The 26,760-nt window shown below is 39.9% G+C and overlaps 1 protein-coding gene across 1 annotated transcript; it reads left to right on the top strand.

Annotated features, from left to right (window-relative positions):
- Positions 1-1,942: 1,942 nt before the first annotated feature.
- CGAS (cyclic GMP-AMP synthase) lies at positions 1,943-26,427 on the top strand. The gene is made up of 5 exons (XM_014733798.3): positions 1,943-2,644; positions 14,227-14,446; positions 17,829-18,071; positions 23,706-23,808; positions 25,178-26,427. Exons 1-5 carry the CDS (start codon positions 2,030-2,032, stop codon positions 25,527-25,529), a joined length of 1,533 nt encoding a protein of 510 aa, XP_014589284.2. The 5' UTR covers positions 1,943-2,029; the 3' UTR covers positions 25,530-26,427.
- Positions 26,428-26,760: the final 333 nt, after the last annotated feature.

The following is a 26,760-nucleotide window of genomic DNA, read 5'->3' as shown; positions in this document are numbered from 1 at the left end:
CTTTTCTTTCTGCTTGAAACACTCTTCCTGTGGATATCCCCTCCTTTGAATCTTTGCTCAAAGGTCACTCTCTCAGTATTTTAGTATTCTACCATTCCTCATTCCTGATCCCTCTTCCACTGTTTTTTCCTTTTTCAGTACAGCTTATTATCTTCTACTATGTAAGATAATTTATGTATTATGTTTACTGTCTGTTTCTCCGTGCCAGAATGTCAGCTCCAGGAGGGCAAGGATCTTTGTTTATCAATATATCCCAAGAGCTTAGAATAGAGCCTGGCACATAGTAGGCACTCAAATATTTGTTAAGTGAATTGCTGACACAAACATGAGATATAAAAGATAAGGTGCAAAAACAACTAGGTAAAATATATACCCACAAACAAACCTCCTGGTTTTTCCTATGATAAAGTCCCAGATCCATATTAAGACTCAACTAAGAAGTCATTCCCTCTATTATCTGGACACTGGTTGCCGGACAAGATTGAGGAAGGAACAAGTTTTCCTGCTTTGACAGATCAGCAGCAGAGGCATTTGATCCTGGTCCAGCGGATTGTTGCTTGCGCGTTTTTGGTTAAGCAAACACTGGTGGACTTTAGAAGACTTTGGCTGGAAGACAGCATTCAGCTGGCTGTGGAGTCATTTACAGGATTCCAAGACAAGCAGTTGGAGCCCTTGCAGGAAAATAATAGGACCATAGAGCAGAGGTCTTCAGAATGGGGTGAGCATACCCCTGGGCATCCTGGGAGACTGCCCAAGTGCACTTGCAATTTGAAGGAAATGGATTTCCACCTTTCAACTTCCATTTTACTATTCCCTGAAATTGGTCTGCTTAAGAAGAAACCTGATTACACAATAGTCCTCCTTCCCTTTTACGAAAGAAAAATATGTCTCTCTCCAATCACAGTTCAAACTAGGGCTCATTGCCCTGGGGTGTAAAAAAACCTCTTTGTATCAAAGAGAAGGATGTATCAAGTTTCAGGGAAACCTTTTAAAAAAGTAATCAAACAAAATGTGGTGTATGTATACGGTGGGATTATTCAGCCTGAAACAGGAAGACTGACACACGCTACAACATGGATGAACCTCGAGGACATTACACGAAGTAAATAGGCCAGTCACATAAGGACAAATGCTGTATGACTCCACTGACATGAGGCCCCTAGAGCAGTCAGATTCGTAGAGACGGAAAGTAGAATGTTGGTTGCCAGGGGCTGGGGAGAGGTGGGAATGGAGACATTGTTTAATGGGTGAGTTTCAGTTTTGCAAGATGAAGAGTTCTGGAGACGGATGGTGGCGATGGTAGCACAACTATCTTAATGTATTTAATATCACTGAACTGTATACTTAAAAATGGTTAGGATAGCAAAAAAAGAAAAAAAGTAACCAGGGCATTCTAAACCCAGGGCGTTCCTGTCTAATAGGTATTTCTGTAAAGGGCTTGGCTTTAGAAATATATATTTGAAAGCCCCTGTCGAGATACTCTGAAATCGCAGCGGCCAAAGCAGCATGAGTTACTACAAATGTGAGCGCCACTCTTTGATGGCCTTTTAACACTAATGGATACATCTCGCGGGTAAGAACTCTACACAACTGAAGATTACGTGTGCTTTTAAAAAGGCAAATAAAATGAAATATTTATTCCAATGGCAATCAATCCTCATTTCATTCCATCTTGTAAAAGTTGAACATTTTCAATTTCCCATTAATTAAAAAAATAACCTTTATTTAAACTTCCATTGAAGAAGTTTCTCTGTCAACTTCAATGTGCGAGAAGGTTCGTGGTTGTCCAAAACCATCTTAGGCGGTGCGCCAGCAAATGCGTCCGGCTCTCCAGGCTGCCGAGCGCACCTCGCCTCCCTCGGGCTCGCGGGGTGCGGCGCGCGCCCCTCGCGGCGGGCGGGCCGGGGCGGGGCCCTCGAGGCGTCACTCCCGCCAGGCTCGTCACTTTCGTTTCCCGCCGCGCCCGCCGGCTCCTGCCCGCAGGCCTGTCGGAGCCCAGGCTGCTCTCGGAGGTCCAGGGGCGCCGGCCATGGACCCTCGGCGCGGGCCGGCGGCGCGCACCGCTCCCAAGGCGGGGGCCGCGGCGCCCAAGGCTTCGGCGCAGGGCGGGAGGGGCGCGCTGACGGAGCCCGACGTGTGCCCCGCCGTCCCCGCGGCCGCCCGGCCCCGCGCGCAGAGCGGCGAGCCCGCCAGGGCGCCGGGCTCCCTGCGGAAGAAGAGCGCGCCGGGCCCGCGGGAGAGGCCGCCGCGCCGCGCGCAGAGCGCCCGCGCCGGGCAGGAGCCGTCGAGCGCGGCGGGTCCGGCGGGTCCGGCGGAGGGGCCGGCCCTTTCCAGGGCAGGCTCTCGCCGCGAGCGGGGCGCGCGCTCCGCGGAGACGGCGAGGCCCCAGCCCGGGCCCGCGGAGCTCGGCGGCGTCGGCGCGCTGGTCCCAGCCCCGAGTCTTGGCCGGAGGGGAGCGCCGCCCGGCGCCTGGGAGCCTCGGGCGGTGCTGGAGAAGCTGAGGCTGAGCCGCCAGGAGGTCTCGGCGGCGGCGGAGGTGGTGAACAGGGTGGTGGACCACCTGCTGCAGAGGCTGCAGCGCCGCGAGTCCGAGTTCAGAGGGGTCGCGCTGCTGCACACCGGGAGCTACTACGAGCGCGTGAAGGTGAGCCCCCGGCCGCCCCCGCCCCCGCCCCCGCCCCCTGTTCCCGCCTCCCGCGGGTCGCGGTCCCCCACTTCCCTTCCGAAGTAGCCTAGGCGCTCGTTCTTTTGTGATGTGTGACATAGTTCTACTTAAAAGGACGAACACGGATTCATTTATTCATCTGTGCATCCAGTGCACGTAGAGCCAGCCTATAGGGATTGCCAGCTACAGTCAAGGCGCTGCTCTTGAGGGAATTCGGATGTATGGATTCGTTCACGCACGCCGACCTGTGTGTTTGTGTAACAGCGCCGCCCTTGGTGCCCCGTGGGCGGATTCTGACTTGAATAGGAGTAGTCTGCGAAAGAGTCCATAAAATCGGTATAGCTAAGAAACATCCTCCTATACGGAGGACGTCTGTACTCCTTCGGAGAAATAGCTTGTCTGTCCTCCCAGCCCCCGCAGGCACTCTCTCCCCCTCAATTTTTTAAACAGAGGTCATTGGAAGCTCACAGTGAGTGATGTTAAAACAAATTAAGAGAAAATCTCCTACAGATACTAAAAAGCAGACTTCCTAAATACGCATCCGATGTAATTAAGTTTGTATTGCACAGCTCCATTTGCTCGTGTGCGGTTGAGTCCTTAAGTCATTATTCCAACATAGACTGAAGGTTTAGGAGCAGCTTCCTTACTGAAGGCTGTTTCCCCACGCGTGGCGGGTTTCTTTAGTTATTTGTGGTCTAGTTAGTTTTCCGAGCGCGGGGCTGTGCACCTCCATTGCTCTGTGTAAGATCTTGGGTGTAGCACGAACAGATATAGAGGCTGACGGCATATCTTTATTAGATAATCATAATTTATTTTAGAGTTACATATTGCCTTTATTCAATTAACTACTTTCCTCCAGAAGGTGGATGATTTTAAAACTTTAGATTTAAGGTTTTAGGGTTATAAACTTTTTTTAAAAAAGATTTTATTTTTTCCTTTTTCTCCCCAAAGCCCCCCAGTACATAGTTGTATATTCTTTGTTGTGGGTCCTTCTAGTTGTGGCATGTGGGACGCTGCCTCAGCATGGTTTGAGGAGCAGTGCCATGTCCGTGCCCAGGATTTGAACCAGTGAAACACTGGGCCACTTGCAGCAGAGTGTGCAAACTTAACCACTTAGCCACGGGGCCAGACCTTAGGATTGTAAACTCTTAAGAGAGCAGGCCAAACGTTATGCATTTTTGTATCTCTAAGCCTTAACACTTAGCAAGCATTCAAGTGAATGAATGAATGAATGAATGTGTTCAAGAAGAAAGGATGGTTGCTCTCTCTCAAGACCCCTGCCTTCTCAGGGTAGCAAATTCAGATTTCATTCCCATAGTAAGTATATAACCCAGTAACCTTCAGTGGAAATTAAACCTTTCGTATATTTTTGTTTTGGCTTCCTACCTAGTTTGTGAGCCCCATTCTCATGGAATGTTAGACACAACTGTGTACCCTGTACAACCACTCATGTCATTGGTGTACACTCAGTGAAATTTGTTTATTGCCAAAAAGACAGTGTATGTATCAGTCTTTGGATCTGTAACTCTTTTAGCACTGAAGACCACTCATAAAATTCCATCTACAGTTTCTTGGAAGCCAAGTGAGCAAAACTTTCGTCACTCTATCTGTCTTGAGTGTGATTCTTACTACATAAATATCATGGAGGGTTCAATATCATGGAGGGTACAAAGGAAAAAGAAAGTTATTAGTTAGAACTAGAGAACCAGAAGACATTTAGAGAACAGTCTCCTCAGAGCCACTCCATGCTGATGGAAAGAAGTTCAATGCAATTTAAAAAATCTAAAATGTATTTATTGTTTTTTAACTGATTATAACATATATACGTGTTCATTGTAGAGGTGACCCACTGCGTGCCTCCAGCAGGCTCCCACAGCGCAATGGCACCTTGCCTCCTTACTTCTTTCCTCAGCTTCTCCCATATCTGCCCCTGTTCCCTGTCCATGTCCCAGGAAAATTCAGAAAAGCATATAGAAGAACAATATTGTTTCTGTTTATTTGGTGTATTTTCTTTTTATGCATACACTTGGATTTCAAAATTGGATTCTAGACTCTTTATAATTGGTAAAAGGATAGACAAAACACACTTCTCAGTAATTTATTTACTTGGTTCTATATTGACACATTTCCATTCATATATTTTATTGTAATGTTATCAAGTTCTAGGTGAAAATGTCTTATAGAAAGTCCCTGTAAAATTGCCAGCCCATAATGTTCTTTTTGTCCTAGATGTTAACGCACTTTGCTAGTTATGATTTGGACTGAGTGAAAAGGTTGTCTAGAAATCACCTGTGGTGCCATTAGCCAATGGCACATTAACCAGTAAAGAAAAGGAATAAACTACGGCAACATGCAACAACATGAATGAATCTTACAAACATAATGTTGAACAAAAAAAGGCAAGGCAAAGGAATACATACAGCCAATGCAACAAAGCAGAGAAAAGAAATAAAATGCATAAGAGCAAAAAAGGAGTAATAAAACTTATGTGCAGATGACTTGATTACATTTTTGTACAAGTCAGTGAATTTAGCAAGTTTGCTGGATACAAAGTCAATAAATGAAAAAATTTCAATATACTAGCAAAAAAACAAGTGACAATGAAAATTTAAAAATTATGATACCAATTATAATAGTATCAAAAACAAATATTTAGGAATAAATCTTGTTAAAAGATGTTTAAAACTTCAAAACATTACTGAATAAATTTGAAGAAGGACTAAACAAATGGAAAACCATATCATGTTCAGTTTTCCTCAAGTTGATCTATAGATTCGGTGCAATCTCAGTCAAAATCCCATCAATTTTTTGTTTAAATTGACAAGCTGATTGTAAGTCTTATATGGAAATGCAAAGGAATTAAAATATCCAAGGCAATTCTAAAGCAGAAAAAATGTTGAAGGATTTACCCTAGCAAAGAGTGAGACTTACTATAAAGCTGTTCTAATCAAGCAGCTGTTACTGGTGCAATGATAGACAGGCCACTTGAATAGAAAGTCCAGAAACAGACCTGCATCTATAATTCAATGTACAGTAGACAATGTATGCAGTAATGTAATTCAGTGGAGGAAAGGATGGTCCTTTCAATAATCGGTGCTTGGGCAATTGCACATCCATAAGGGAAAAAACATGACCCGTGACACCTACCACACATCGGACACAAAAATTAACTTGAGATATATCATAGACCTAAAGGTGAAAGATAAAACAATAAAACTTGTGCAAAAAAGCATAGAAGAGTATCTTCATAATTTTGGGATGTGCAAATATTTCTTAAATAAGACACTAAAATTGCTAACCATAAAAGACAGATAAATTGGACTTCATTAGAATGAAGAACTTCTCTTCATCAGAAGACACCACTGAGAGTGAAAATGCAAGCCACAGACTGGGAGAAGATGCTTTCAGTATGTACACCTGGCAAAGGACTAGTACAGATCAGTAAGAGAAAGACAGACGAATCGATTTAAAATTTGGCAGAGGACTTGAACAGACACTTTAGTATGCAATGCAAATAGCAGTTAACATATGAAAGGTTCTCAGTGTCATTAATCATCAGGAAAATGTTAGTTAAAACCATGGTGAGCTTATACCACACATCTATCCACCAGAATAGCTGAAATTTTTAAAGACTGGACAATTCCAAGTGTTGAAGAAGGTGTGGAACAACTGAAACTCCCTTATATTGATGGTAGGATAAACTGATACTACTTCTTTAGAAAATTGACGATTTCTTCTAAAGTTAAAGATACGCCTATCCTGTGGTCCAGCAGTTCCACTCCCAGATATATGTACAATAGAAACGAGTGCTCATGTCCGACAAAAGGCATATGGAAGAATGCTCAGAACAGCTTTGTAATAATTAAACTCAGAACTAATTGTAATACTTAAACACTGGAAACGAGCCTACACTCAACAACAGAATAACTAAATATATTTTGGTATATTCCATTAACTTGGAATGCTAGAGAGAATGAAAACCAACAAACTATACCTGTAATAATATGGATGAATCTCACAAAGATAATGTTGAACAAAAGAAGTCAGATATAAAAGAGTACATACTATATGATTCAGTTTATATGATCTTCCCAAACAGGCGAACTTAATCTGTGGTGTTAGAAGTCAGGGTAGGGGCTATTTTTGGTGGGGGGTTCTGACAGGGAGTGGAAATGAGAGAACCTTCTATGTTGCTGGGGATGGGAATAGGGCAATTTAGAATGCCTGCAGAGCTCACTGTTCTTGCTAGGATTCAGCCATTTTTCTTGAGTAAATCCTCTTTGGATTGTTGCAAAACTTTGGTTAATTTACAGAGATCTGAAAAAGTTGGATTTGACTATTTCTGCCCATGTTCTTGTTGCTTTTATGAAAGAGTGGGTTTTCAGAGGGTCTTCTTCATTCCCACTGACGTCACTCCAAGTGTTTGTATCACCCTTATAATATGTCCTAGTCAGCTTGGCCTGCCACAAAAAAATACCATAGACTGAGTGGCTTAAACAACGGAAATTTATTTTCTCATAGTTCTGGAGGCTAGAAGTCCACGATGAGGGTGCCAGCATGGTTAGATTCTGGTGTGGGCTCTCTTCATGGCTTGTAGACAGCCACCTACTCCCTGTGTCCTCACCGTGTTCCTCGGTGCACGTGTGCAGAGAGAAAGCGATCTCTCTCTCATTTCTTCTTATAAGGCCACAAGCCCTATCAGATTAGGACCCCAACCTCATGATCTCATTTAAGCTTAACTGCCTCCTAAAAGTCCTATCTCCAAGTACAGTCATGCTGGGGGTTAGGGCTTCAACATAAGAATTTTGGGAGAATAGTTCAGTACACAGCACAGTACGTCTCAGTTTGGACTAGCCACATGTCACCCGATCAAGAGACACATGTGGCCACTAGGTACCATGCTGAATATTACAGTCCAATGGCTGTATTTGAAGCGTATTCCTAACTAATGAAACTTGTGGCATTTTTGATATAGGAAAGATAATCATTTATTATAATTGCTGTAATTATTATTATTGTGAAGAAGAAAAAGATTCTTTGAAGCTCCTAAAATGCTATGGGTCAAACACACTAATGTAGTCCACGACTCGCAGCTCACACTCACGTGGGGACTGGTAGCTGTAAGTGAGATGGCCCTTGCTCAACTAGCCAGCAGGTGACTACTCAGATTTTTGAGACCATTGTGACAGGAGGGTGGCTGCAGTGTGTATCTTGTGACATAAAAGATAGCATCTTAAAGGTCTTTAATTTTATTAAGCTTTAAACTCGGAAAAAAACTGGCACAGATTTTGAAAGCTTACATGCTATCATTTAAAATTGTATTAAATTATAAAAATAATGCATTCTCATGGTAAAAAAAATGAACATAGATCCTACAAAGTAAAACCAATAATATTCTCTCAGCTCCATTAGTCCCACTCCCAAAGGGTATAAATATTAGGAATTTTGATTTTCAAAGTGGAACTTGTTTTTCACATTTTTTAAAGGGCGTGATAGTCTCTAAAATTGTGAAATTTCTGGTGTACATTATTATTTGTCAGTCACCAGATAAATGTGCCTCTTCGCCCCTTATGCCCACTTCCCAAGCCCCTTCCCCTCTGGTAACCGCTAATCCGTTCTCTTTGTCCATGTGTTAGTTTGTCTTCCACGTATGAGTGAAATCATGTGGTGTTTGTCTTTCTCTGGCTTATTTTGCTTAACATAATACCCTCAAGGTCCATCCATGTTGTTGTGAATGACGTGATTTTGTCTTTTTTTTTGGCTGAGTAGTATTCCATTGTATGTTTATACCACATTTTCTTTATTCATTCCTCAGTTGATGGGCACTTGGGTTGCTTCCATGTCTTGGCTATTGTGAATAATGCTGCAATGAACATAGGGGTGCATGCTCTTTGAATTGTTGATGTCAAGTTGTTTGGATAAATACCCAGTAGTGGGATAGCTGGTTCATATAATATTTCTATTTTTAATTTTTTTAGAAATCTCCATACTGTTTTCCACAGTGGCTGCACCAGTTTGCAGGTCTCACGGTCTTTTGTTCAGTGGGCTTTTGTTGCCCCATGTGAACTTCAGGATTCTTTGTTCTAAATTGTGAAGATTGTCGTTGGGAATCTGATTGGGATTGCATTGAATCTGTACATTGCTTTAGGCAGTATGGACATTTTAACTGTGTTTATTCTTCCAATCCATGTGCATGGAATGTCTTTCCATTTCTTTATGTCATCATCAGTTTCTTTCAGTAATGTCTTATAGTTTTCCTTGTATTGGTCTTTCACCTCCCTGGTTAAATTTATTTCAAAATATTTTATCCTTTTTGTTGTGACTATAAATGGGGTTGTATTTTTGAGTTCTCTGTTAGTTTGTTGTTAGAATATAGAAATGCAATTGATTTTTGTAAGTTGATTTTGTACTCTGCAACTTGGCTGTAGTTGTATATTATTTCTAATGGTTTTCTAATGGATTCTTTAGGGTTTTCTATATATAAAATCATGTCGTCTGCAAACGGTGAGAGTTTCAATTCTTGACTGCCTATTTAGATACCTTTTATTTCTTTTTCTTGCCTAATTGCTCTGGCCAAAACCTCCAGTACTATGTTGAATAAGAGTGGTGAGAGTGGGCATCTTTGTCTTGTTACTGTTCTCAGAGGGATGGCTTCCAGTTTATCCCTGGTGTGTATGATGTTGGCTGTGGGTTTGTCATATATGACCTTCATTATGTTGAGGTACTTTCCTCTATAACCATTTTATTGAGAGTTTTTATCATAAATGGACGCTGGATCTTGTCAGATGCTTTCTCTGCGTCTATTGAGATGATCATGTGGTTTTTTATTCCTGATTTTGTTAATGTAATATATAACATTGATTGATTTGCAGATGTTGAACCATCCCTGTGTCCCTGGCATAAATCCCACTTGATCATTATGTATGATCTTTTTGATGTATTGCTATATTCGGTTTGCCAATATTTTGTTGAGGATTTTTGCATCTGTGTTCATCATAGATGTTGGTCTGTAATTTTCCTTCTTTGTGGTGTTCTTGTCTGGCTTGGGGATCAAGGTGATGTTGGCCTCATAAAATGTGTTAGGAAGTGTTCTGTCTTCTTCAATTTTGTGGAATAGTTTGAGAAGGATAGGTATTAAATGTTTGAATGTTTGGTAAAATTCTCCAGAGAAGCCACCTCCTCCTGGACTTTTGTCTTTTGTATTACTGTTTCAATCTCTTTACTTGTCATTGATCTATTCAGATTCTTTTATTTCTTCTTCTTCTTATTGTTTTTGGTGAGGAAGATTGTCACTGAGTTAACGTCTGTTGCCAATCTTCCTCTTTTTGCTTGAGGAAGGTTCTCACTGAGTTAACATCTGTGCCAGTCTTCCTCTTTTCTGTATGTGGGATGACACCACAGCATGGCTTGATGAGCAGTGTGTAGGTTGGTGCCTCTGGTCTGAACCTTTGAACACTGGGCTGCCAAAGCAGAGCATGTGAACTTAACCATTATGCCACTGGGCTGGCCCCAAGATTCTCTATTTTTTCTTGATCCAGTTTTGTGAGGTTGTATGAGTCTAAGAATTTATCCATTTGTTCTAGATAGTCCAATTTGTTGTCATATAGTTTTTCATAGTGTTCTGTTATAGTCCCTTATATTGCTGTGGTATCTGTTTTAATTTCTCCTCTTTTATTTCTAATTTTATATATTTGAGCCTTCTCTCTTTTTTTCTTAGTGAGTCTGGCTAAGGGTTTGTCAATTTTGTTTGTCTTCTCAAAGAAGCAGCTCTTAGTTTCATTGATCCTTTCTACTGTCTTTATGGTTTCAATTTAATTTATTTTATGCTCTAATTATATTACTTTCCTCCTTCTGCTGACTTTGGGCTTTATTTGTTCTTTTTCTAGTTCTGTTAGCTGTAGTTTAAGATTTCTTATTTGAGATTTTTCTTATTTGTTAAGGTGGGCCTGTATTGCTATGAATTTCCTTCTTAGTGCTACTTTTGCTGCATCCTTTATGAGTTGGTACAGTGTATTTTCATTTTCATTTTTCTCCAGATATTTTTTGATTCTCCTTTGATTTCTTCCATGATCCATTGGTTGTTTAGTAACATGTTCTTTAGTCTCCACATATTTGTCACTTTTTTCTTGTAGTTGATTTCTGGTTTCATAGCATTGTGTTTGGAAAAGATACTTGATATAATTTCAATCTTCTTAAATTTATTGAGGCCTGCTTTATTTCCTGACATATGGTCTATCTTTGAGAATGTTCCATGTGCTTTTTTTTCTTTTTAAAGATTTTAAAATTTTTCCTTTTTCTCCCCAAAGCCCCCCAGTACATAGTTGTATATTTTTAATTGTGGGTCTTTCTAGTTGTGGCATGTGGGATGCCACCTCAGCATGGCTTGATGAGCGGTGCCATGTCTGCGCCCGGGATCCGAACTGGTGAAACCCCGGGCTGCTGAAGCAGAGCGTGTGAACTTACCCACTCAGCCATGGGGCCAGCCCCTTACATGTGCATTTGAGAAGAATGTGTATTCCTCTAATTTTGGATGGAGTGTTCTATATCTATCTACTGTGTCCTTCTGGTCTAGTTTTTTGTTTAATTCCACTGTTTCCTTGTTAACTTTCTGTCTGGATGATCTATCCATTGATGTAAGTGGGGGGTTAACTGCCCCTACTATTATTGTATTGCTGTTAATATCCCTTTTAAATTTGTTAATAACTGCTTTGTGTACCTTGCTGCTTTTGGGTTGAGTATATACATATTCATAAGTGTTACATCCTCTTGGAGGAGGGTCCTTTTTATTGTATACTCTTCCTCTTTGTTTCTCATTGTGTTTTTTATCTTGAATTCTACTTTGTCCAATATAAGTATGGCAACACCTGCATTCTTTTGTTTGCCATTAGCTTGGTGTATCGTGTTCCATGCTTCACTCTGAGCCTCTGTTTGTCTTTAGAGTTGAGATGTGTTTCCTGCAGGCAGCATATTGTTGGGTCTTGTTTTTTAATCCATCCTGCTACTTTGTGTCTTTTGATTGGAGAATTCAATCCATTTACATTTAGAGTGATTATTGATATATGAGGGCTTAATACTGCCATTTTTTTCACTTTTTTTTTACAGTTCTGTATTTCCTTTGTTTCTCATCTCTTGTATTTCAGACTGCTGATTCAGTTTGGTAGTTCTCTATGTTGGTTGTCTTAGTTTTCTCTTTATTTATCCTTTGTGTCTCTGTTCTGATCATTTAGTGGTTACTGTGAAGTTTATATAAACATCTCACAGATGGGATAGTCCATTTTCTGATAGCCTCTTGTTTCCTTAGTCTAAGCAGTTTCCATCCCTTTCCTCTTTCCCTTCTAAGTTACTGTTGTCACAGCTTATTCCATCTTGTATTGTGAGTTTGTGGTTAAAATGACGAGATTCTAGTTATTTTTTTGTGGTTTCTTTTCCTTTGTCTTTAATGTCATAATTGGTTGCTAACCTTTTGTCATAGAGAGCTGCAATTTTCTGATTTTGTCTGCCTATTTATCTCCTTGCTCAAGACTTTGTAAACCCTTTCTTTTTTTCTTCAGGTATGAGGGCCTTGATCATTTCTTGTCGGAGGGGGGGTGGTCTTGTGGCAATGAATTCCCTCAGTGTTTGTTTATCTGGGAAAGTTTTTATTTCTTCCTTATATATGAAAGTTATTTTCACTGGATACAGTATTTTTGGCTGAAAGTTTTTGTCTTTCAGAATTTTGAGTATATCATTCCACTCTCTTCTAGCCTGGAAGGTTTCTGATGAGAAATCTGCTGAAGGCCTGATAGGGGTTCCTTTGTAAGTTATTTTCTTCTGCCTTGCTGCCCTTAGTATTTTTTTCTTTGTCATTGACTTTTGACAGTTTCACTACTATATGCCTTGGAGAAGGTCTTTTTGCATTGATGTAATTAGGCGTTCTGTTAGCTTGTTTTACTTGTAATTCCAGCTTCTTCCTCAGATTTGGGAAGTTCTCGGCTATTCTTTCTTTCTTTTTTTTTTTTGAGGAAGATTAGCCCAGAGCTAACATCTGCTGCCAATCCTCCTCTTTTTGCTGAAGAAGACTGGCTCTGAGCTAACATCTGTGTCCATCTTCCTCCACTTTATATGTTGGATGCCTACCACAGCATGGCTTATCAAGCAATGCCATGTCCGCACCCAGGATCCGAACTGGTGAACCCCAGGCCACCAAAGCGGAACATGCACACTTAACTGCTGTGCCACTGGGCCGGCCCCATCAGCATTTATTTCTTTGAATAAGCTTTGTCCTCCTTTGTCCCTATTTTCTCCCTCTGGAATACCTGTAATACTTATTTTGCATTTCCTAATTGAGTTGGATATTTCTCAGAGAATTTCTTCATTTCTTTTTAGTCTTAGTTCTCTCTCTTCCTCAATCTGAAGCATTTCTATGTTTCTGTCCTCCAAATGGCTAATTCTCTCCTCCATAATATCAGCTCTGTTATTCAAGGACTCCATGTTTTTCTTTATTTCATTCATTGTGTTTTCCATCTCCAACATTTCTGATTGGTTTTTCTTTATAGTCTCAATCTCTTTTGTGAAGAATTCCCTCTGTTCATTAATTTTATTCCTGATTTTATTCAACTCTCTCTCTGTATTTTGTTGTAACTCATCGAGTTTTTTAATGGTAGCTATTTTGAATTTTCTCTCATTTAGATTGTAAATTTCTGTTCCTTTAGGATTGATTTCTGGGTGCTTGCCGTTTTCCTTCTGGTCTGGAGTGTTAACATACCTCTTCATCCTATTTGAGGAGGTGGATTTGTGCCTTTGCATATTGGTAAGATCTTGTCACAGATTCTACCTGCTGCCCCTGGGGGCAGGGTCAGGAACTCTGTATTCTGAGCCCTCCACTATCTCTGGCTTCTGTGCCTGCCCTTTGGAATCTATGCCAACAGGGCCCATCTGCAGTTGCCCTCTCTCCACTGCCGCTTTGCAAAGGCATGCGCATGCACTCTGGTGGGCATCCCTTGCTCTGGCCGACTGGCCAAGCTTGTATGCTGGGCAGATGGAGGGGAGCTTTCTTTCATGTGTGTGATCCCAGGGGCGTTCTTGCTCTTCCTTCGCTGTCTACCCTCCTGGGGTGCTGGCTTGATGAACACACCCCCACAATAGCTAAGCCTCCTCTGTGTGGAGCTTTCACATGGCTGGGAGGTAGCCTGGAGAGCAAAGGTGTTCACACAGAAAGCTGCCCCTCCACCCTCTTTTCTCAGAGCTGTGTGCAGTCCTGTGCCCTGGGTCGCTGCTGGGGAGGCAGAGGAGATCCCCTTACCTCCTTCCCCTTCTTCGTGGGGGGTCCAGCACCTCCACCTTCAGATGGTGGCTGTGTGGAATCTCAGATGTCTATTGTGTGTGTGTGAGTGTCCTCTGTTGGTGTATGAATGTCCTTTTTGTTATATCTTAGGGGGGAGAGTCTAAGGGAAGAGCTCCCTCCCCCATGATGCTGACATCACCTCCTCAAAGTAGAGTTTTAAATTTCAAGAAAAAAAATTGCATTTGCTTGGAAAACATTCACAGGCACACATTTCAGTGCTATTTTTACTATTTTTTAGATTTCTGCTCCTAATGAATTTGATGTTATGTTCAAACTGGAGGTCCCCAGAATTGAGCTGGAAGAATATTGCAACAGTGGTGCTCATTACTTTGTGAAGTTCAAAAGAAATCCCAAAGGAAATCCTCTGAGTCAGTTTTTAGAAGAGGAAATATTGTCAGCTTCTAAGATGCTATCCAAGTTTAGGAAAATCATTAAGGAAGAAATTAAACACGTTGAAGGTAAGATTTTTGCCTTTTGATTCTTAAAGGTGTAATTGTACCTACTAATTGCCAGACACTCTTTTCCTGATCTTTCTTGACTTCCCTGAAACAGGCTGTTGACTACTACCTCCTAGAAACAGTTCTTTGCTCTTGGTTTTACTCCACTACATTTTCTTGATATTCTTCCTAAATGTTGATTGGCTCTGTTTTGGTCTCCATTGGATAATCACTGAACTGCTGCCTCTGTCACTGGGTATAAGTGGTTGAATAAAATCGGTGGGCTCTCCTCTTAAAGCCTGACACTTGTAAACACAGATTGCAGTGAGTGCTGTGAAGAGAATGAACTGGGAGGAGTGGTAGCAATTGGAGTGGAGGGGGGGTGAGCCAGGCCCTGAGGCAGAAAAGAGCCTGACAAGCTAAGGGCACAAAAAGAGGCCCATGTGGACAAGGGGAGGAATGGCATGAAAGGAAGTTGAAAAGGCAGCCAGGGGCCATATTCTTCAAGGACTTGTAGATGCTGGAAAGGAGTTTAGATTTTATTCCATGTTCATTGAGAAGCCAGGTTTTAATTAGGGAGTAATGATTGGCTTTGTATTTTTAAAAGTTTACTTTGGCTTCTTTGGAGAAGATATTATAATACAAATAAGGAGATTAGAAAGGAAAATGTTGTAATAGTTCAGGTGAAATAGGGTACAAGTGGGGCATGGGGGATGGGGAGAAGCAGACAGACCCAAACCATAGCAGTGCCTGCTTCTGGATTCAGTGTATGGGGTGAGAGAGAAGACTGGATTAAAGAAGGCTCCCAGATTCTGGATTGAGCACCTGTGTGCATTGATTATGCCATTTTCTAAGATAGGAAGAACTGAGAAGGAGCATATTTTGAGGTATGAATTAAGACTTTGGCTTTGGACATGTGAAGTTAGAGATTCCTGTGATATGTTGAAGTGAATGTGTCAAGTATGTAGTTGGATATAATTTTGGAGTTCAGAGGATATATTTGGGCGGCATGGAAACATATAAATGACATTGGAAATGGATGAGACCACTTAGGCAGAGAGTGTAGATTCATTTGTTCATTAATTTAATCAGTATTCATTGATCATCCAATGTGCTAGGTGTTCGAGGTGTTTCAGATATATTAATGAACAAATAGATGAAGATCCTCACCCTTCTGTACTTATAATCATGTGAGGGCCGACATGCAATTAATAACAGATGGAAACCATAATTACCTTGTAAACTAGAAAGTAATAAGTCTTATGGTGAAAAAGTATAGTAAAGTGAGAGGGATAAGGAGTGTTGGGATAGGGTGGGGGTAAATTGCAATGTTAAGTAGAGTGGTAAGAAGGGATCCCATTCGAGGTTGGGAAGAAGAGAAGGAGCAAAAGGAGGCTATGAGTGTTTTGCAGAAGGAGTGGTCAGTATTTAGAATGCTACTGACATCCAGAAAAACCACTGGATTTGGTCTTCAGTTTTGTGGGGGTTTTGGTAACTATGACTTAGCAGTTTCAATGGGGTCATGAGCACACGAGAGAAAGGGCAGGAATGCAGTAGAAACAGTGTGTGTATGCAACTTTTAAAAAACTTTCGGCTGCAAAGGAAGTAGAAAGATGGGTAAGTGTGGCAAGGAGGCAGATGTAGGGTCAAGGGAGAGGTATGTTTTAGAATTTATTCTAAATATATTTAGTATATTGGAACCCTTTGTACGCAGATAAGAATGATTCAGTAGGGAAGGGGAGGCTGCTGATGCAGGAGAGGGAAGAACTGAAGGAGCAAGGTGCTTGAGAAGGTGAGGAGGAGGGATCCAGAGACCATGTGCAGGGGGTCCTTTAATAGGTGGACAGACACTTCCTCGGTGGTAGCAGGAGGGAAGAAATAATGGGTAAGAGGTGTGTAGGTTTGCAGATTTTGTGATTAGAAAATGAGAGTGTTTTCTAGGATTTTCTCCGTGGTGCTCTATCTTCTGTCTCACTGTGGTTCCTTCCAGACGTCTTATCTGGGAGTAATCTCTAACTGTTGCTTATACAACCCCAAATTCAGTATCTCTCATCTAGAGGCCTTTCCTGAATTTCTGACCACCATGGGCACCTGCCCAGTGGCCATCTCCACTTGAGTGTCCTACAGGCACCTAGAGCTTGGTGTGTCTACAGTGAAGTTCATCTCAACCCTATCTTTCTTCTTCTTGCTTAGTCTGTATTGAAGAATCGCATCAGCGTCAGCCATTTCCCAGGCCAAAATCCTAGGATGGCATCCCAGTCTCCTACTTTATTCCTTACCTCACAGATTCAGTCCATCTACTAGGTCTGTTAATTTGAACTTCTTTAATTGCTTTCACTTATGCTACTTGTGTCTTTTTTTAAGAAATAAAAATGGTATATATTTAAGGTGTACAACATGATGTTTTGATATATGTATACATAGTGAAATGATTACCACAGTCAAGCTAATTAGCGTATCTTCTCACATAGTTACCTTTTTTTTAATGTGTGGTGAGAGTAACTGAAATCTACTCTCTCAGCACATTTCCGGTATTCAATATGGTTGTATTAATGATGGACCTCATGCTGTAATTAGATCTCTACACTTACCTTACATAACTGCAACTTTGTACCCTTTGACCAGCATCTCCCTGTTTTCCCCACCTGCTTGCCCCTGGCAACCACCATTCTACTCTCTGCTTCTACATATTCTCCTTTTTTAGATTCCACATATAAGTGAGATGATGCAGTATTTGCCTTTCTGTGTCTAGCTTAATTCGCTCAGCATAATGTCCTTCAGGTTCATCCATGTTGTTACAAATGGCAGGATCTCCTTCTTGTTAAGGCTGAGTAATATTCAGCCTTATATATTATGTATATATACCACATTTTCTTTATCCATTCCTCCATCAATGGGCACTCAGGTTGTTTCTGTATGTTGGCTATTGTGAATAACGCTGCAGTGAACATGGGTTGCTCCCTGTATCTTAATGCTCACAGCCTCTGTGCTATCACAGGCACCCACCCTCTGTGTTGGGCTTTTGCCGTGATCTTCTCTACTGCCTCTCTCCTCCCTGCTGCTTGCTCCTCTAGCCTCGTCTCCAGGCTTCCCTTCAAAGTGCCATCCATAAATTTAGATGGAAATTTAATCACAGTCCTCCCAAAGCTCAATGTCTTCAGGGACTCCTCATCATATATACTAGAGAGATTCTTGACAACTGGCCCCCCATGATAAGTATCCATAAATATTGGTTAAATGAATAAAACACTTTGCTTTGTGGGGTCAGTTTCCACTTTAGAACTAATTTTCACTGTACACTTAGCACTTTATAGATCTCCAATCATAGTTCTATTATTTTCCCTGTATTTTCATAGAAAATTGGATTGATAAACCCTTTCTTCCCTTTTATACATTTAAACAGATACAGATGTCATCGTGGAGAGGAAGAGAAGAGGGAGCCCTGCTGTAACACTTCTCATTAGAAAACCTAAAGAAATATCTGTGGATATAATCCTGGCTTTGGAATCAAAAAGCAGTTGGCCTGCTAGCACCAAGGAAGGCCTGCCCATCAATAACTGGCTTGGAACAAAAGTTAAGAACAGTCTAAGACGACAGCCGTTTTACCTGGTACCCAAGCATGCAAAGGAAGGAAATGGTTTTCAAGGTATCTTGAATGTGAAGCTTAATTTAAAGATATATAAAAGAATCGTTAATGTTATATACTAGGACAGTAAAAAATCAGTGAATGCTGTTGCATTTCAAGAGCCATTAGGCTAAATAGGCTACAAGATGGGAGTTTGGTAAGAGATGGAATTGAAAAGGGCATAGTTATAGTAATAATATCAAATACTCATCTTTAAAATGTCTATTAGCCCACATTCAAATGTTATTTTTGTTTGATTATTTTTAATAAAGAAAGGAAGTACTGGCCTTGGAGTCAGACTGCCCTGGATCTGAATCTTGAAGATTCTTCTTTTACTAGCTATGTGGTCTTGGGCTAGTTACCAAGCCTCTCTAAACTGTTTGCTCATCTGTGTACTGGGTTCATCAAAGCTGCTGGAAAGATTCTGGGAAGATAGACGTGAGACAGTGCATGTAAAATCCCGTGTTATGTTCCCGGCAGTTGCACATCATTAATATCCTCAGAGCCCAGGCTCTCATTCCCAGCCCTATTTCTCTCTTTCCTACATCTTCTCCTTCCACGGCTCCCCATGCAGCTGGCAGACCTTTTTTGCAGCCTCAGCTGTGGTTGGGCACAGTGGTGAGGTCTCCTTCTCACCTGTGTACCCTGGCTTCACACATCAGGATAGATTTTCGGGTGGTACTCTTAGGCAGTATTCAACTTCTGAGAACTGGGCTGCGTTAGTCTACAGATAAAACTTAATATTGGTGCTATTTTCTCAGGTGGCAGAAGAAAATTCGCTGATTATTTTCTTTTTGTCTTATAAATTTGTATAAGGACTCCAGGGAAATTGGAGGAGACCACAAAAAAATGAACCAAGTTAGAATGAGTGTTGCTAAACAGATCCCAGAAGTGGTCAATCACGCTTAGTGTGATGGCTTATGGTTTTGTGGACACACACCACAACTTTTTATTTTGCATATATATAGGGTCATTTTCTGCAAGAAAAGATGTTTATAAGAGGGAATTTTGTATATTGTTATCTGTAGCTTTGCAGAAGGAACATAGCTTTCTGCGAAGCAGGGTTGCACCCCTGAACAATTTCTAGAATGGCTGCCACAGGAAACCCCCAGCATATGTGATGCAGAAATCTCAGCATGACCCATGCCTCTCTCCTGTTGGCCCTCTACCGACCGCCTTGGGGAAGACTGGGAGACAGATCAGCTTAGAGATGAGAAAGTGTCCTCAGTGGCCCTGTGGCTGTACAAAGGCCACTGTGGTTGGATAATTGCTCACATCCTTGTGTTAAGATGAAAGTGGAGGCTGGTGATGGGTACTTACCTGACCTCTGCTGTCTGTTACCCTTGGCTGTTCTCCATCTCCCATCATTCCAGACTATCGATATTCAGGCAAAACCGTGCCTCTCTGTGTGTGTGTGTGTGTGTCCCCAGGTGACTGAACAGAGGATATTAGTAATGAAAATCCTTGGATTAGATTGCCTGGCTTTTTTCTTTCCAAACGTTTTTACTAGACATTTCCTGCTCTCACAAACTATATTTTTAAGAATATAATTTGTTTGATTTTTAATTAAAAATTTCAAATTTGTTTTTTTAATCTACCCACCTGTTTCAAAATAATAATACCAGTATTATTACCTAGAGTATAATTTTAAAAAAAATTGAAGATTTCTTTGCAGTTCTTTTGTTCTTAAGATAAAAGGACAGCCCAAATATCAAGTTTAAACCCACTTGAAAAAATTTCTCCAGCTACCCACTTCAACATAGTTAAATTTGTTCATTATGGTTTCTAATTTTAGATACTGGATTTAAATTTTGATTTAATTTTGTTTTATAAGCATTTTGTTTTAAAAGCATTCATGTGGTTCCCAAACAGAAAAAGGTCTTAGAGAAAGATAGCTTCCATTCATGTCCCCTCTCCACTCTTCTCTCCTTCCCTGATTGGAAACCCTTTAAATTGTTTTTGGTTTACCTTTACATTTTTTAAAAAGTAAGTACCTATATATATATATGTATATGATATATATATATATATATATATATATATATATATATATATATATACACGTATGCATATGCTACCTCCCTTTTTAAGATAAAAAGTACACCTTCCTCTTTTCACATAATAAGATATCCTGGACATCACGCCATAGCTCTATATTGAGGTAGCACCCACTGCTTTTTACATTCTATTTTTACAGCTGGTCAGGAAGTAAATACACATGTAATTTCACTAGATATTGCCCAAATCACCCCCACAGGGATTGCACCAGTTTGCACTCCCACAGCAATGCGTAAGAGTACTTGTTTCACCATCAGCCTTATGAACAGAGTTCAGTAAACTTTGGAATTTTTGCCAATAATCCAAAAAGTAAGAAATATTTCAGTGTAGTTTTTTAAAATAAAGTTTTAATTGTAGAATAGTTTTAGATTTAGAGACAGATTGCACAGATAGTAGAGTTCCTATATACCCATACATATTTCCCTATTATTAACATCTTACATTAATATGATACATTTGTAACAATTAATGAACCAGTATTGATACAGTATTGTTAACTAAAGTCCTTACTGTATTCAAGTTTCTTTTGTTTTACCTAATATACCTTGCCTGCTCCGCGACCCCATCCAGGACCTCACATGACATTAGTCCCTATGTCTCCTCAGGCTCCTCTTGACTGTGACAGTTTCTCAGTCTTGCCTTGTTTTTGATGACCTCGACAGTTTTGAGTAATACCAGTCAGGTATTTTGTAGAATGTCCCTTGTCTGGCATGTGTCTGATGTTTTTCTCAGGATTAGACTAGAGTTCTGGGTTTTGGGAGGAAGACCACAGAGGTGAAGTACCATTCTCATCACATGATATCAAGGGCACATGACTTAGCACTGTTGATGTTGACCTTGGTCACCTGGCTGAGGTCGTGTTTGTCAGGTTTCTCCACTGTTAAATTACTCTTTTTCTCCCTTTTCATACTGTACTATTTGGAAGGGAGCCACTGTGCACCGTTCATGCTTAAGGATTGGGGAGTTATGCTCCACTTCTTTAAGAGCAGAGTATTTACACGAATTATTTGGAGTTCTTTTGCATGGGAGATTTGTCTCTTCTCCCCCATTTATTCATTTCCTAAATCATTTATATCAGTATGGACGCATGGATATTTGTTTTATACTTTGGGCTGTAATCCAATACTACTTTATTTATTTTATTGCTAAAGTCGTTCCAGCTTTGGCCTTTAGGATCTCTTTCAGTTGGCTCCTGTGTCCTTTTGACATAACCCCCATATTTGTGGGGTTTTTGTGTTTTCAGCACTAACTCACTTTTTGGCACTACAAGAAGCTCCAGGCTCATCTTGTGTATTTCCTGCTTCAGTCCTAGAATCAGTCATTTCTCCAAGGAGCCCTGAATCCTTTTGTTGGAGAATATACTAGAAAATAAGATCTGGGTGCCATGTGTGCTCTGCTACTAAGGTGTCATCCCTCTCGGTTGAAGGAGCAAGGAAATATATGTATTTATACTAACCTTAGTATAAATGCGTATGTACACATATTTCTATCTATAATCACTGGTACTATATTAAGTTATACGTGAGTTCATACTGATGTCTCTAACTATAATCCATCATCACATGGATCATTCTAACCTTCTCTCCTTGCTGTCTGTGACTTCTCATTCCAGTGGTGAAAAACTTGGCGCCCACCGTCTGACACCTGTTTGCTTCATTGTTCAGTGCTAGTACACATGCACAGTTGTTCAGAGTTGTGAACCCACCCCCCGTGGGAAGCCACTGTCAACTAGAGTACAGTGCTTGGGTACGATTCCTTTTGCCTTCAGTCTTACAGACCTTGTTTCCAAAGTAACTTAGGTCAGCCCCTTTTGCCCCACCCCCTTCAGGGAGGTTGTTACATGCATTTGTAGTGCAGTTAGAATCCCTTTTCACAGTCTGCATTATTTGCTGGATCCTTTGACTTCCTAAATTATTTTTTTTAAAGTTTGCATACATTAAGGTTCACTCTTTGTGCTATAAAGTTCTACTGGTTTTGACAAATGCATTGTATCATGTATCTATCCTTACGTAATAGTTTCACTGCCCTAAAACGTCCCCTATGCTTCACTTCTTCAACCCTCCTCATCCCAAATCTTTGGCAACCACTGATCTGTTTACCATCTCTATAGTTTTGCCTTTTCTAGAATGGCATAAATGGAGTTCATAAATGGATTTATACAGTAGCAATGAACACACTCAACTCTGCCACCTTCTCCATATTATCCATATAATTGTGTAGCTGTTAACTACACTCTTTATTCTGTCCCACTAAAATATTTCTCTATCCTTTCACTATACCTTATTGTCATACAGAATGTGGCTTTTCTAAGTCTTGATATCTGGTAGGATAAGTTCTCCTCTTTGTCCTTCTTTAAGAGTGTTTTAGATATTCTTGACCTTTGTATTTCATCAAAATTTTGGTATCATCTTGTCAAGTTCCACAAAAACATTTTTTTGGAATTTTGATTGAGAGTACGTTTAATCTATAGGTGAATTTGGGGAGACGTGATATATTTACAAGGAATCTTCCAATCCATGTATGGATACACATCTCCATTTATTTAGATTTTCTCTAATACTTCTCAATGGAGTTTTAGAGTTTTCTCCACTGAAGTTTTGTATGTCTTTCGTTACATTTACTCACAGTAATTGTACTTTTTTATTATGAGAAATTTTAAACCAATAGGAAAGTAGGCTGGAGAATATATTGAACTCACATGTACTTGTCACCCATCTTCTTTTCTACATACGCAATTATATCATCTATCAGTAATGATAGCTGTGTTTCTCCCTTTCCAATGCTATAACCCTGTTTTTCCTTCCCTTACTATACTTGCTAGGATAGCCAGTGCATGTTGAACAGATATGGGGATAGCAGATATGCTGCCTTCCTGATTTCAAAGGGAAAACTTCAGCTTGTTACCTTATATTATCATGCTACTGTTTTTTTTTTAAAATCTACCTTTCATCAGATCAAGTTTCCATCCAGATGTAAATTGCTGAGAGGTGGGTTTTTTTAAACTGATGAATGAATCTTAAATTTTATTAGCTGCATTTTCTGTTTCTGTTGAGAAGATCTTATCTTTCGCCTCTATTCTGTTAATGTGTCAGACTATATTGATTGATTTTTAAATTATAAACCAATCATGCATTCCCACTATAAAACCAACTAGGTAATAGGATGGTCAGAGCTTAAAAGAGCCAGCCTTGGTAAAACTTGGGGAGAACAGGGGAATCATTCTATTCTAACATAAACTCTCCCAAGGAATAGAAAGAAAGGAAATGCCCCCTAGTTCATTTTACATGAATACCAAAACTTGCAAAGATGGTGTAACAAATAAACAAAATACAAACACAAGGATAGTATGCAAAAATAAACAAAATACATGTTACCATGGCTAACTTATTAAACTCTGACGTCTCTCCCCCATTTTTTCCTATCTTAGCCCATTGTTCGCTTCAAATCATTTGTTTTAATTTATATTTACATTATTTATCTGTTCACTTCTTTTAGTCTATCTCCTCCTGATAAGGAAGGAAATCACTTAAATATTGTGTTGTTTATATATGCATGTTTTTGGTAAAGTGCTTTTCTGTTTTTCTTTTGGAAATTAAGAAGAAACATGGCGGCTCTCCTTCTCTCACATTGAAAAGGATATCTTGAAAAATCATGGACAGTCTAAAACATGCTGTGAGACTCACGGAGTGAAATGTTGCAGGTAGCCTCCTTATTTTGTTAAGTGGGGGATTATCTATGGAATGTTTAGTTCTTTGTTGACTCCATAGCTCAAACCTGAAGATGATCATTGCTGGGTTGAGTCCTGGGGGCAGTGCATGGCTGGGTTGACTTGGAGTATTATCTAGAGGGTGAGCATGAAGCCAGGGGACCAGAGCTAAAGGACCAAGGAAAGAGTATTGTTAGAAGGCAAGGCCAGGGACCACAGGCCTGAACCTGGATCAGGTGGGTGTGTACAGAGAGATGGAGTGTGAACACTAGCCATGACTCGCCAAGACAATTGGGTGTATTTTAGTATTCTGGTTGCTTCGAGGTAATGAATATTAATATCACGCAATGGGAGGAGGCCAAAGGATCACTTTTACTGGATACTGGTGCTTGCTTTGAGATGGTTTGGCTGCATTGAAGGCTGGAGACTGACGGGCTAAACTTGAAATAACGCTAAGAGATGGGTAGTTATTTATCTTGGTAGCATACACACCAAAAAGAACTGAGGTTGAAAAGGAATCATTCAAGCTTCTTCAGTTGTCCAGTAAAAGGGTCACAAAAGTTAAAAGGTCAAAACAAGAATGCCCAACGTGCAGGTGCAGGATGCTTCTTTAAGGCTTCATATGCAGGCTCTGAAGCAAACTTTAAGAAAAGTATATTGCTGATAAGGCTAAATAATTTTATAAACATTAAATTTTGTCAACTACTAAATAACTGGATGCATAGTCTAAATATTTGCAGTCTAATAGGGCAGAATAATTTTATAAAAATGTAAACAAGATAGGGGCTGGCCCCGTGGCCGAGAGGTTAAGTTCGCGCGCTCTGCTGCAGGCAGCCCAGTGTTTCATTGGTTCGAATCCTGGGCGCGGACATGGCACTGCTCATCAGACCACGCTGAGGCAGCGTCCCACATGCCACAACTAGAAGAACCCACAACAAAGAATATACAACTATGTACCGGGGGGCTTTGGGGAGAAAAAGGAAATAATAAAATCTTAAAAAAAAAAAATGTAAACAGGATTTTTTCTAGGTGTTAAGTAAGTGAATGAGTAATATAAATATGTGCCAGTTTCAAATAGTTGAATTGATCCTGATAGAATAAAATATTTAAGCTAGGAATGGGGAAAAGGGAGGAAAAAAATGTTTTTGAAACTTCAAAGCATATATTTGAAAAAATAATCAGATTTTAGAGTGACTCTATATTTGTATTATTTATATATCTTTATTATTTTTGTATCTTTATTAAGACCTGTATTTTTTTTGGTATCTTCATATGTTTATCCTATAAGATGCCTGAAGCTCTTTGTGGAATGAAACAGATTGTAAATAAGTAAAAATAAATGGTTTTCTTTTTTATTCAACAGGAAAGATTGTTTAAAACTAATGAAATATCTATTAGAACAACTGAAAAAAAAGTTCGGAAACCGAAAGGAACTGGATAAGTTCTGTTCTTATCATGTGAAGACTGCCTTCTTTCATGTATGTACCCAGGACCCACATGACAGTCAGTGGCACTCCAATGACCTGGAATCCTGCTTTGATAACTGCGTGACGTACTTTCTTCACTGCCTCAAGACAGAACGGCTTGAGCATTATTTTATTCCCGGAGTGAATCTGTTCTCTCAAGACCAAATTGAAAAAATAAGTAAAGAATTTCTCTCAAAGCAAATTGAATATGAGAGAAACAATGGATATCCAGTTTTTGGTGAATTTTGAAATTATGTTTTTAAAAAGAATCAAGAATTAGAGTGACTGTATGACGTTGGAATGTTTGAAATTTGTTGCAGCAATGATTGACTAAAATGAATGTAAATATTTAGCTTTCAGTTTGTTTTAATAAACGCTAATCAGTATGAAAGGATTGATTGTCCTAGGAAAGAGATTAGTTAAGGAATAAGCAGGAAAAGGAGTATTTAAAATCTGAAAGCTTACCAGATTGGAATGAAGAGAAGGACAGAATGTGCATCACATTAATTGAGTTTATTGCGCACTTAATTGAGCACCGCTCCTCACCAAGCGTGGGTGCGTGGAGGCTGCAAGAGACTATATTGAAAATGGTCACAGCCTCCATAAAACTGGTAGGTTTTGCTCAACATACATGTATTTGTGAGCAATGGCCTCGCCTACGTGTTAGCACATGTCGAAGGAAATGAGATAATAAGCTCTACATTGTCATGTAGACATGTATGTCTCGAAATTCATAATCTTATAGAAAATATAGGGTACTTCGATACACATGGCTAAATATAAAACATAGAACTTCTTTTATTTATTTTTATTTTCAGTAACACTTTTGTATGTCTTTCTGAAAAGGCAATGTATACACATAACACAAAACTCAAAGAAATGGGTGTGAAGTAAAATGTCAGCCTCTCTCCTCTGTGCTTGGGCCGTTCGACCTAGGGGCAGCTGCTGGCTTTTAACTTCTTTGTATTCATATATTTTGTACGTTTTCTTATTGGCTATTTTATCGTTTTCTCATTGTTTTATAGAAATTCTTTATATATTTTGGATACTTATAGTTTGTGGGTTGTCTATATAATGAGTAACTTCTCCCACTGTGTGGATCGTCTTTACTGTTTTACTCTCTTTTAGTAAACAATTTAAAATTTTAGTGTAGTTGAATTTACTAGTCTTCTCCTTTATGGTCTGTGCATTTTATGTATCTTTTTTAACAGCCTACTTTGTTTGAACATACCAAGAGAAAAGTTAGACATTTGGAGGAGAGTTTGGGGGACAATAAATGATAAATAGAAAACTAGGCAAACAAATCCAAAAAAAAATCCAACCGACTGATTTTTTTTAATCGAGGTCATCACAGTTTACAACATTGTGAAAATTCAGTTGTACATTATTGTTGGTCAGTCACCATATAGATGCACCCCTTCACCCTTTGTACCCACGCCGTACCCTCATCCACCTGGTAACCACTAAATAGTTCTCTTTG

This window comes from Equus caballus, chromosome 10 (assembly GCF_041296265.1).
Source record: "Equus caballus isolate H_3958 breed thoroughbred chromosome 10, TB-T2T, whole genome shotgun sequence".
NCBI lineage: Eukaryota > Metazoa > Chordata > Mammalia > Perissodactyla > Equidae > Equus > Equus caballus.
Note: the sequence above shows the minus strand (reverse complement) of the source record. Positions and strands in the feature narration are given on the sequence as shown.

Excerpts from the sequence above, each read along its gene's own strand:
- CGAS (XM_014733798.3), top strand. The coding sequence starts at position 2,030 with ATGGACCCTCGGCGCGGGCCGGCGGCGCGCACCGCTCCCAAGGCGGGG. Across the intron at positions 2,645-14,226 it reads GCTACTACGAGCGCGTGAAG|ATTTCTGCTCCTAATGAATT; the intron begins GTGAGCCCCCGG and ends ACTATTTTTTAG. Across the intron at positions 14,447-17,828 it reads AGAAATTAAACACGTTGAAG|ATACAGATGTCATCGTGGAG; the intron begins GTAAGATTTTTG and ends ACATTTAAACAG.